The sequence below is a fragment of the Octopus bimaculoides genome, chromosome 11 (assembly GCF_046866305.1).
Source record: "Octopus bimaculoides isolate indiv1 chromosome 11, ASM4686630v1, whole genome shotgun sequence".
Lineage (NCBI taxonomy): Eukaryota > Metazoa > Mollusca > Cephalopoda > Octopoda > Octopodidae > Octopus > Octopus bimaculoides.
In genome coordinates, this window is record NC_142938.1 from 22,447,174 (window position 1) to 22,459,673 (window position 12,500).

The 12,500-nt window shown below is 36.9% G+C and overlaps 1 protein-coding gene across 50 annotated transcripts in view; it reads left to right on the top strand.

The window, feature by feature from the left end:
• LOC106879405 (phosphofurin acidic cluster sorting protein 2) overlaps positions 1-12,500 on the top strand; it is a 296,592-nt gene that overhangs the window by 81,170 nt on the left and 202,922 nt on the right. For all 50 annotated transcript variants that reach the window (XM_089360530.1, XM_089360531.1, XM_089360532.1 and 47 more), the window contains exons 2-3: positions 1,430-1,517; positions 11,800-11,889. In XM_089360530.1, the coding sequence (XP_089216656.1) occupies positions 1,430-1,517; positions 11,800-11,889 (178 nt within the window). The remainder of the gene's footprint in view (positions 1-1,429; positions 1,518-11,799; positions 11,890-12,500) is intronic.

Genomic DNA, 12,500 nt, shown 5'->3' on the forward strand with positions numbered 1-12,500 from the left:
AGGTAAATTTTGTTTGTATGGGTATGTATCAGTTTGCATCTCCCTTTCATCTGTTTCTCTTTCTCTCTATCTGTTCTGTTTCTCTCTCTCTGCTCTGTTTCTCTTTCTCTCTATCTGCTCTGTTTCTGTTTCTCTCTCTCTCTCTCTCTCTCTCTCTCTCTTTCTCTCTCTTCTCTCTCTCTCTCTTTCTCTCTCTCTCTCTCTCTCTCTCTATATATATATATATATATATATATATATATATATATATATTCTGTTTCTCTCTCTATTTCTCTCTCTCTATTTCTCTCTCTCTCTATTCTGCTTCTCTCTCTCTCTCTATTCTGCTTCTCTCTCTCTCTCTCTATTCTGCTTCTCTCTCTCTCTCTCTATTCTGCTTCTCTCTCTCTCTCTATTCTGCTTCTCTCTCTCTCTCTATTCTGCTTCTCTCTCTCTCTCTCTATTCTGCTTCTCTCTCTGTTCCGTTTCTCTCTCTCTCTTTCTCTCCCCTTCTCTCTCTCTTTCTCCCTCTCTCTCTCCCTCTCTCCTTGTACGTAACTAAAGTAGTTGAGGGAAGTGAAATCTTAGAATTTACCTTGTATGGATAAAACTTGATTCTTTTCCTCTTTGTTACTATATCTAGCCTGGTGACACTAATTAGAAAGGAGCAAAACGAAAGAGCCTCTATGTGGTCACTCAGTTACCTAGAAATAGTAGCCAAATCTCCTTCAGTCATAGCTTAAAATCTCAAAGAAAATATACATCATATTATGTAGTCCTGCAAAACATTAAAAAGATTGGATGGTCATAGCTGGAATGCCCTTGGTCATAGATTTGCTCAGTCAGATTGACTTGGTTCAAAGCATTTTCAATGGTGGAAGCAACAAGGGAATATCTGTACAACTTTCGTTGTATGCCTCTGTGTGTGTGTATTCATGCATGTTGTCAGAAATACTTGAGAAAGTGAAGTAGTGTTCTGACCTCCTAGTTCTTGTTTAGGGCAACCAGAATCTGAATGATCCTCAGGTTTTACATCAAAATATCCTTTTCTTAGATGTTCTAACAAATGTTGAACCCCACCCCCCATAGAGAGGAAGGTGGAGGGGACAGGGAATTGGTTCTGTCTGAAAAGCAAATGTAGTTCTGTGCATGCTTTATTCACTGTAATCAGTTTCATTCACAGAACCTTCTTGAGGCCTCAAACAGATAACTAGCGAACTTCCACCATGTATGTATATGTATGTAGGCATGTGCTTGTATGCATATGTGTGCCTGTGTATATACATGCATATTGTATGTATCTATATTTGCTTCTGCAGTCAAAACTTGTAAACAGATTTGCATAGAATATTCAAATATGATTTTCAAAAGAAAAATATCAAATTAAAGGAAGATCTCATAAGTTGTTTATTATTTTCATTAACACCTTTTCTCTTGCTTTCTTCTACAGACTCTGCAGTTTGACACTAACTAGACTGGTTGTCCAGAAACCATTGGAAAATGATCTCACCTCTATAATCATTGCTGTCAAAATGCAGGTAAGAGATTCTTATTTATTACGCTTTGGATTGAGTCAATGAGGGAGCCTTGACAACAGACCTATTAGACATAGCAGCTAAGATCTCCCTCAGATCATATGCTACTGTCTTAAAGTTAAAAACAGAGGATCATGGTGGGAATGTCTTTGGCCATATGTTTGCTTAATGTGAACTGACCTAGAGCTAAATAGTAGCTTTAGTTGATTGTAAAATGGTGCCGGCTGTCTGTTATTTTGAAGTAAATTGTTCATTTTGAAATCTCCATTGTTGTGAATTCTGATCATACTGAGAAACTGTATGGCAGTGCAAGGGTTTGATGTCAATCCGGGAACTGATGTGTTCACTGCAACTTGACTGTGTAGTGACTGTATGCACATGTGAAGATTGTGTCATGTTTTAGGTATGTGAACCTTACAGATATAGAACATATGACCATGTGGGAACTGTACATGGTTGCCCAGTCTATTAGAAATAGCAGCAAAATCTTGTTCAAATCAAAAGGCAAGACTTATTGGGTAATGTAGTTTTTGATGCACTGTTCTGTAAAAATAAGACTGGATAAGTTTGAATGCCTTTGATTCAAATAGGGTTAAACAATAACAACTGTCTGACAGTACATTAAAGTATATCAAAGGTACAGACATGTGAGGATTGTATAGTGACTGTGCAGACATGTAAGGATTATATGGGGCAATGTAACTGTGCTGAAGAGATATGATGGTTCTATAGAGATGTGACATAGTGGAGCTACATGACAACAGGTGTATATGGAAATATAGCAAATGTCTTGAGATATAAGTGGACAGACTATAGCAATAAGTGGACCTGTACTGCAGTACAGAAATTGTTTTGCAATAGGTGGACTGTACAGAGATGAGGGTGAGTGCATGGCAACTTGTAAACTGTATGAAAAAAGAGACTTATGGTTAACATGTGAACTGCATTGAGATGTAGAAGAGCAGTGGCCATTCTGCCTTTTTAATTTCAAGATGTATCTAGGACACCATTATTCAGCATATTATTTTTCATTTTTTTTTTTTCTCTAGGGAAGTTATGGATCTTGTAATGTGGTAATTGCATGTGGAGGAGTTTGTCATAAGAAATAAGGGGATGGGTGAGAAATTTAGTGATTATATACTGATGTAGAATGTAAAGTAAAAGGGATGAGTGTATTACATATAGGATATAGCAATGCAGCGTAGTGATTTAGTGTGCGTGTGTGTAGCAGAATGAGTGTACGGAGGTGTAGAATGTATAACAGTGCAGTGAGGTATATAGCTATGTAATAAGTGTATAAGATGTAGAAAATATAATAGTAATATACTGAATGTATATAGTGCTGTAGTGAGTGTGTAGAGCAATGAGGTGAATGTATAGCAATATGGTGAGTATACTGTAGTGAGTACTATCATTGTTGTTTTTAATGTCCCTTTTTCCATAAGCACTGAGGTTGGATGGAGTTTATTAAGGCCACTTTTTTAACAGCCAGATGCTCTTCCTATTATCAACCCTTACTTGTTTCCAAGCAAGGTAACATTTCTTCAGTTGAAGGGCATGAAATTGTTGCATGATTAATGGACCCATGGAGCATGGCAGCTGCTGCTGTAGCTTGTACATCACTCTGTGTGTGTAAACCTGCAGAACTTCTGAAGTTTGCAATTGATTTTCTCCAAACTGGGAACATACATTACTTAAGTTCCAGAGATGGTTTTAGACTCTTAAAATTTTTTCACATAATGAGTAATGGGGCCCCTAGCCAGTTCCTGTAGTACCATAGGAACAATTTGTTGGAATAAAAACTGTTTGAAACACACTGTTTATTATGAAATATATGCTAACATATGTTAAATTCTGAGCAACTATTCAACTATTTTTTTACCTTCGGTATCAGTCTTCCTTCTAAGCATAAACAAAGCCTCTTCAGCTATTGATTACACACCGAAATATTGCATGTACATTAGCCTACTAATTTATGGTGTCAAAGGCCCAACCATGTTATAGATCATGTCCTTAATGTGACCTTGTGTGCCCAGATGCTGCATGCAGAATTGTTTTTGTTTGGGAGCTGAGTTATTCTCAATGGTCACTGTTTATGTGAAGGAGTGCACAGTTAAGCCACGACTATTAATCTCCAACCACATCAGCAACCCAACTATTGATTCCAAACTGAAATATTACTTGACAGTGTTGTTTTCAACAATCCACCCCAACTTACCACGTCATTCCTTTCATGTAGATTTCTCTCATGTAGTGCTGTTGAGTGCACCCACAGGCTTAATTTATCACATAGATGTAGTTCCTATGTCTGCTGATTGTTCAGCGTGGTAGTGGCAGCGCCAACAGCTGCAAAGGAGAGTATATCCACTGAGAGCTTTTTGGTGTGTTCAAAAATCACATACCCCCATCCACTTTTCCATGACAAGGTTAGGGCCTGGAATCTTCCAAACAGATACCTGACATGTCACTTAGTCGAATTAGCCCTTCATTTTCTCCGCAAATGTTTTGTCATCAATGCTGCACTTTCCCGTATCGCATGTTTCAATTCAACTGTACCATATATACAAACTGTGCCATTTAAATTTTGAGTAACACCGGGTATGTCTGCTAGTATATATATAAAATGTAAAACACTGTCATTAACTGGAGATGTGGTTTTATTCAAAGGGTTTTAAAACCCAGTATTTACATACTATTATAACTACATCTGCTTTGAGATCTTCCATCCCCTTGAATGCCCTTTCTAATGCCAACCACTCCACAGAGTGAATTGAGTGTTTTTTATGTGGCACCATCACCTGTACTTTTTGCATGGCCCCTGTACCCACACCAACACTTTTTACGTGGCACCTTGGTTTTAAGATTTCAATTCTCTTATGGTGGGCAATATGTATGTAGATAAGTAGGTATGGTGATGCAGACAGGAAAAATAGAACTCAAAATATGAGTATGTATAGTTTTGTTAATATTTAGCAGAAGCAACAGTGTGACTCAAGAGCCAAGAGTTTTGTGCATTGGCACTTATCAAGCTGGATGTCCCTACAAAGATAAGTGCCAACACACAAAACTCTCAGTCCTTGAGTCAATCTGTTGCATATGCTATATATATATATATATATATATATATATATGTGTCTGAGAGAGAGAATAGTGCAGTAAGTTTATAACAATGTGGTGTGTATATTGCAGTGCACAGATGTGGAATGTGTTGCAGTGCAGCGAGTGTATAGCAGTGTAATATAAGATGTGGAATATATAATAGCTATGTATTGACTATGTAAAGATGTGAAATATGCAGTGGATGTTATATAGTATTGTTGTGAATGTATAACAATGTGTTGACAGGGCAGAGGTTTAGAAAATAAAGTAGTCACTGTGGAGAGATGTTGAATATTAGTGTGATGTGTGCACATGTGCATGTATGTGAGAATATTGTGGTAAGTGATTTGGTGTAGAATTTATGGTAGTGATGTAGTGACTGTGCAGAGATGTGGAAGAATATATGTCAAGTGGACTGCATGGAGCTGTAAGATGTACCTGGCAACAATTCTACTTAGGTTGATGGCAGTATGTATACTCTGTGCATGAGGAGAGAGAGAGATTATCAGTTACAAGTGAACATAAAAGTGTAATACTGAAATATGGGGGATTTTGATACCATTGAAAACATTGGATCTGTGTTGTTCCAACAGCTGGCACCAACGATCTTATTTAGTTATCCTCCACCCTGTCCTTCTATCTTTCTCTCTGGCTAATCACCTATTCTGTTCCATTTCTCCTCTTTTCAGTCTGTGTCTCATCTCTCCTTTATCCATTCATCTTTTCACATTCTCTCCCTCTGTATCTTCTCCTTGCTCTACCTTTCCCTTCATTAATCTTCCCACTGTTCTTCCCCTTTCACCAAGCATCTCTCCCATCCTCCTCCTTCTCTTCCCCATCTTCATCCTCGTTCACTCACATCATTAATATTCTTCCAAAAGAAAGACTGACTTACAACAAGATATCAGGCTATGCCATTGATATTTGCCTTAGGCCAGGACAGCTATCTGTTGTCATTATTCCAACAATAACAGACATTCTGTCCCAGATGTATCTCATAAAAATACAACGTCAAATGATTTGATTATTTTAATATCAACACACTAAATACATGGAGTTGATGGCCAACAGGGATTTACAGAGATGGGAAGCGGGGAATTAGGGGGAGAGATTTTGTTGTTGCTGTTTAGTCCTAGGTTAACTCCGGTCAAACAGAAGATGTTCTAGCCATGACCATCATGTCATTTCTTTCTTTAACAGATATAGTGTGTCTATTTCTACATAGAAACTCTTGTATTAATTAGACATTTTGCTGTATAACCTCATAGATGGAAAGCTTTTACTCATAGATTTCAAGCAGAACAGATATGGCCATCCTACCTTTTTTCAAGTATTGTAGCTAGGACTGTACTATTCAATGTCCTTTTTTTTTTGTTTTTTGAGATATTATTATTTGAGGGAGATAGGCTTCTATTACTAGCAGGTTGACTGACCACAGTGTTTTCTTTTCTATCTCCCTTACTCAGTTTTTTTTCCCTCTTTCTATCTTCCCTTTCATTACCAGTCTTCATTATTCCTCATCTCTCTTTTTTCTTTGTTTTTGATATCACATTCTTTGCTTGTCTGCCCCTCTCTCTCTCTCTTCCTTTTGTTCTTTTTTCTCTCTCTTTTATTCACTCTCTTCTTTTTGTCTCTTTCTCTTCCTCCTTCCGTCTCTCTCTCTCCCTCTCATTTCCCTTTTGTGCTTCCTGCCTTTTCTTGTTATTGACTTTTGTTGACTCTCTCTGTCCCCATCACTTCTATCTCTTTTCTCTGTCTTTCTTAAACTTCTTCTCCCCATTTTTACTTTACTCCTGTCTCTCTTTAACCCACACCCCTCTTCCGTTTTTTTGACAGAACCAATAATTTATCAGTGTAATCTTTGGAAATATTCCAGCAGATCAATAATTTGTCCTTGATGATTGGTTTTTATTTTTGTACTGTCGCTCTCTAACAATCATCTTGTTTCCTAACGTTGCATTTCTTTTTATCTTTCTATATTTAAATACCACTGGCACACATGCTTGCACACATACATTCACAGGTCTTATCCAGTTATACATATGTATGCACAGATATGCTTCTATTCTACATCAGTTTTTATGCATACAACATTGTATCCCAACAACTGTTTCCATCAATTCCTCCAAACACTTGGATTTCTACACTATTGCATCTAACTACCCTAGCTCTTATTCCTCTCTGCCTCTTTCTTCTCCAGCTCTGTCCCAACTACCAGAAAATAAATAACAATATTTACTTAGATTTTACTCCTTTGGGGGACTGTTATTTAGTTTGAAGACAACCTTGTTTGAGCAGACTTATGATCAAAAGCATTCTGTTTTCTGGGTGGTTTTCTAGATATTGAATCTAATGCATCATTGTCATTTAACATCCGCTTTCCATGCTAGCATGGGTTGGACAATTTGACTGAGGACTGGCTCCAATCTGATTTGGCAGTTTCTACAGCTGGATGCCCTTCCTAACGCCAACCACTCCGAGAGTGTAGTGGGTGCTTTTACGTGCCACCCGCACGAAGGCCAGTCAGGCGGTACTGGCAATGGCCACGCTCAAAATGGTGTATTTTATGTGCCACCCGCACAAGAGCCAGTCCAGGGGCACTGGCAACGATCTCGCTCGAAAGTCCTTACACATGCCGCGGGCACAAGTGCCAGAAAGGCGATGCTGGGCATTCCTCTTTTTTTGTTTTTGTAAAAAGATGGTTGTGAAGCAAGGAGATTTGGGTACTATTTCTAGCAGATAAGTGATCACGTAAAGGTTCTCTTGTTGGTTCTAATGGGTAGATGGCTAGTGTTTTGATGCATTTTCAATGTAACCAAGACTTTGGAAAGCTTTCTGTTAAAAAGAAGTAATAAAGCTGTAATTTTATATATTGATACATTATTGTGTTGATGTTGACCAACTGAAATATCATGATGTCATTCAGATTTGATTGAAGTTTTAATTTAAATATGAAGGCTTTGATGTGAGGACTAATTATTTAATACCAACTTGCCCAAGCCCATCAACATTAAAGTATAAGCATAGTTTGTGTATTGTTGTTTTGTCTTGAAACTGGCCTGATTGAGAAGACATATGGTCAAAGCAGTCTGTGTTCATCCCATCCCAACAAATATAGTATCTCTAAGATTTTTTATCTGATATGTCCTCTTTTTTCTTCCTTTTCTCTTTTCTCTTTTTGTAAGACAATAGTATAATATGAGGGAAATTCAACTGCTATTTCTTGCAGGTTGCGCGTTCATGTAAAGGCTCTCTCTTTATCTTGCACACTACCTGTCATGTTGCTACTGCTGCTGTTGTTATTGGAGATTTGACTGCTACATCAGCAAGCCAAGCAATCACCAAGACAACTCATTTGGCATTATTTATTAAAAATACACTGATTGTTGACGAAGAACATTGATATACTAATGTATGCTCAGTCTTCAGTGAATACAAAATGAAGAATAAATAGCAGTTGACACAGAAGCTGTGTGTATCCATTTATCTGACAGTTTGCAGAAACATAACTTTTTTTTTAAACGCTTTAATGAAAGGAAGGACAGGGACAAAAATTCAATCCGGATCTCTGAGAAGGATGAAGAAGGATCAAATCACAGCTGGTTTGTTACTAACCACTGCATTGATCCTTATAAGAAACTCAACTGAACGTCAGTAGTTGCAAATAGGGCAGCCTCTCAAAATGTTTGATACAGGGTCACACTTCTGTCATGTCTGGTAATGGATCTCCGCTTGAAATGCACTTCTGTCCCATTTGACAAAAAAATGTGGTTGGAAGCGGTACAACATTGATTTAATCTCAGAATGTATTATCATGAATGCATCTATGAGCCAATCAGTGGTCTTAAATTGGGAAACAAAACAGACCTGTTTTGTTTTCTAATTAGTGTTATAGCAAGTTGCACTATGGGGAGCGGGGAATTGGCTGGTCAGTGCTGGAGCACCAGGCTGCTTAATCAGCCCTGACCTAGAGTTTAACAACAACAACAAAGAAATAGTGAAAATCAGAAATGATCTTAGCATTTGAGGAATGCATTAAATTTTTTTTTAATCACAGTCTTCCCTAACTCTGCAACTATATGTGTAACTACTCTGAATACAGATAAATACATCAATAAAATACAAATGAACCTATACATTGTCATTTTGCATACTGGAAATAGTAGCCAAATACTCTCTAAATCATACTACTTTCTTAAAAGGAGACATGCAGTGTTGTAGTTTTGGATGCACCCTGCCTAAGAAAATAGACATCATCTAGAGCATTACTACAATATTGATTTAAGTTCATTGTCTCCATCTAATTCACCCAGACACACAAATGTTATGTATATGCCTGAACTACAAATGCATTATTTTCCTCTTCAGAACCAAAGGTTTGCTGTCTATCTCTAAACAATCTCAAAAGAATCTTATCTATTCTATATAAACAGAATTCACTTTGCTCGTTCAACTCTCTTGTAATCACCATTTTCAACCTTCAGGTGCACTAAAAGTAAACAAATTGATTGTGAACAGCCACAAATTGTTACCAGTGCATCACATATGAAACATACTTAGCTTGCTACATTGTGCTCTGCACCACATACCCTTGTTGCTCAATTGCACCTCATAAAATCTAGACAGAAGAATGTTGTCTAAGTGGCTGATCTTTTCATTTCTACCTTTCAATTCTGAATATAATTAGAGAGGCCAAATTTAATCATTTAATTCTAGACAGACTTCCTTACAAAGTTAACTGGTTGAGTTGGTTGATACTTTTCAGTTGTACTGTCTTCTTTATAGTTTGGCAAGAAGCAACTCCCAGTTTTAGGTGGCAAACCATCAACTCCTGTTAGAAAAGCTTGCGGGTAATTATCAATATATTTGACAGGTATGTCAGATAAACAAATCCAAATACCCAATCTTTGTCAATATAAACAGACTTGCTGCTGATGATATAATAATAATTTCAAATTTTAGCACAAGGCCAGCAATTTCATGGCAGGGGGTGAGTCAATTAATTTGCCAGGGTTTAACTAGTGCTCAATTTATTGACCTTGAAAGGTAAAGTTGACTATGGTGGAATTTGAACTCGGAATGTAAAGACGGATGAAATGCTGCTATGTATTTTGCTTGGCATGATAACGATTCTAATAATAATAATAATAATAATCCTTTCTACTAAAGGCACAAGGCCTGAAATTTTGGAGGAGGGAGTGTCGATTGCATCGACCCCCAGTGCTCAACTCATATTTTATTAACCATTGAAAGGATTAAAGCCGACCTTGGCAGAATTTGAACTCAAAATGTAAAAACAGAGGAAATGCTGCTAAGCATTTGACCCAGTGTGCTAACGATTCTACCAGCTCGCTACAATAGTAATAATTGTTTTCTAACATAGACACAAGGCCATAAGTTTGAGAGTTGAGATGGCTAGTTGATTATATCAATCATACTACTTGACTGGCACTTATTTTATCAACCCTGGAAAGAGGAAAGGCAAACTTGACCTCAGCAGCATTTGAACTCAGAATGTAAAGCACCAAAACAAATACTTCAAGGCATTTTGTCCAGCACTCTAACAATTCTTTTCAATGTAACAGTCACTCTAACAATTGTAATATTCTTTTCTTTATTAACCACTAAGGGTTCACGCATAAAAGGTAAGAAACATTAAAAAACAGGGATTTACAGAACATGAGATTAGACTGAGTTGTATAAAAACATGAAAAAGTTAAGGTTATACAAAGAATAGGTTAAAATTTGGACAAAAGATATAGAATAAGTTAGCTAAAAATGCGTAATAGTTTCTAATATTGCTTTCAAGTTTCGGCACAATTCCAGCAATTTCAGTGGAGGGATAGGTCAATTAGATTGACTCCAGTTCTTAACTGGTACTTATTTTATTGACCTGAAAAGGTGAAAGGCAAAGTCAACCTTGGTGGAATTTGAACTCAGCAGTATTTTCTCTGTCTTTACGTTCTAAGTATTTTGGCCAGCATGCTAACAATTCTGCCAGCTTTCTGCCTTTGATAGTTTCTGATATTGGCACAGGGTTTGAAATTTTGGAGGACATAGTTAGTTGATTAAAATGCAACATTACATGAGTAGTGCTTTATTTTATCAACTATGGGTTGGATTTGAACTCATAACATAATGAACATTAAGTAAATACTGGAAAGTATTTTTGTCTAACGTTCTTATGAGCCTGCTAGTTCACTGCCTCTAATGAAAATTTGTTCCTAATATGGGAACAAGGGCACACATTTAATGAGTGGTAGTGGAGAGGTTAGCTGATTAAATGGATCCCAGTATTTGACTGGCGCTTTTATTGACCCCTGAAAGGATGAAAGCCAAAGTTGATCATAGGATTTAAACTGGGAATGTAAAGAGTCATCACAAATATTGAAAACTATTTTGTCTGATGCTCTAACAGTTTTGCCAACCTGCCACTAATGATTTCTTTTGCCACCACAGCAACTAATAAGGGAGACAATGAAAAGGAAGATATAGTGTTGGCATTTATGTAGAATGAAATGATTTTCAAAAAAACATATACTAGCCACATGGTTCTGGTTTCAGTCCCACTGTGTGCACCTTGGGCAAGTGTCTTCTACTATAGCCTCAGGCCAACCAAAGCCTTGTGAGTGGATTTGGTAGGTGGAAACTGAGGAATTCTGTTGTTTATATATATATATATATATATATATATATGTATGTATGTATGTGTGTGTGTGTGTGTGTGTGTGTGTGTGTGTGTGTGCATATGTTTGTGTGTCTGTGTTTGTCTCTCCACCATCGCTTGACAACCGACGTTGGTGTGTTTACGTTCTTGTAACCTAGCAGTTCAGCAAAAGAGATCGATAGAATAAGTACTAGGCTTACAAAGAATAAGTCCTTGGTTCAATTTCTTTGACTAAAGGCAGTGCTCCAGCATAGCCACAGTCAAAAGACTGAAACAAATAAAAGAATAAAAGAATGGTATACAGTAAGAACAAAAGTAATGAATGCAAGCATACATTGTATACAGTATTAAAAAAGTAATGAAGTACAGTATTCTTAAATGTATAGTAAACTAACAATGTCAAAGTGATGTGTACGTGTGTGTGTGTTGTGTAAACTATTTGAGCCATAATATAAAATTAAATTGTAAAAAATAGAAAACAACTCAAGGTTCTCAATGTATTTTGCTTTTTGTTTTCAGGGATCAAAACGAGTGCTTCGATCAAATGAAATCCTTGTTCCTCCGTGTGGTTTACTGGAATGTGAACTTGATTTGTCTTTCTCATTACAGGTAAGTCTTGCACTTATGAATCTCACTTTAACCTTCCTGTACAATTTAGACATATTGTAATTCGGCCATCAGCTCTGTAGTAAGACTGTTAAAACCAACTTAAGAAGTATTTTAATGGCCACTAACCAGCCTCTCTGACATACTGCATATAATGATTTGAAAAAAAAAAAAAAAAAAAACCAAAACAACAAAACATTTGTGTTCTAATGGTTCAGTAATGATTAAATTTAGTAATGTACTAATATTCTTAGTTATGTGTTGTAAATAAGTAAAAGTTCAGTCATAAATAGAAAATCATGCTAAATAGGCTTGTGAGGTCTGGCTAACTCTTTTGGATGGATAGATGTACAACCTATCCAACAGTAAAATATTGCAAATATATTGATGGTGGGGTATGTATGTATGTATGTATGTATGGCACATACGTATGACACATAGAGGTGTGTGTGTGCATCAGCTAATCTTTCTGGTACTTTATCAAAAGGACCACCACCAACTTTGTGTAGTTCTCTTTCAGTCCTTCTGTAAGCAACAATGACATCATAAGCCACTGACCCTTGTAGATAAAAAGCTTCACCTCCACTGCCCTCTTTGCATCTGACTCCACACAG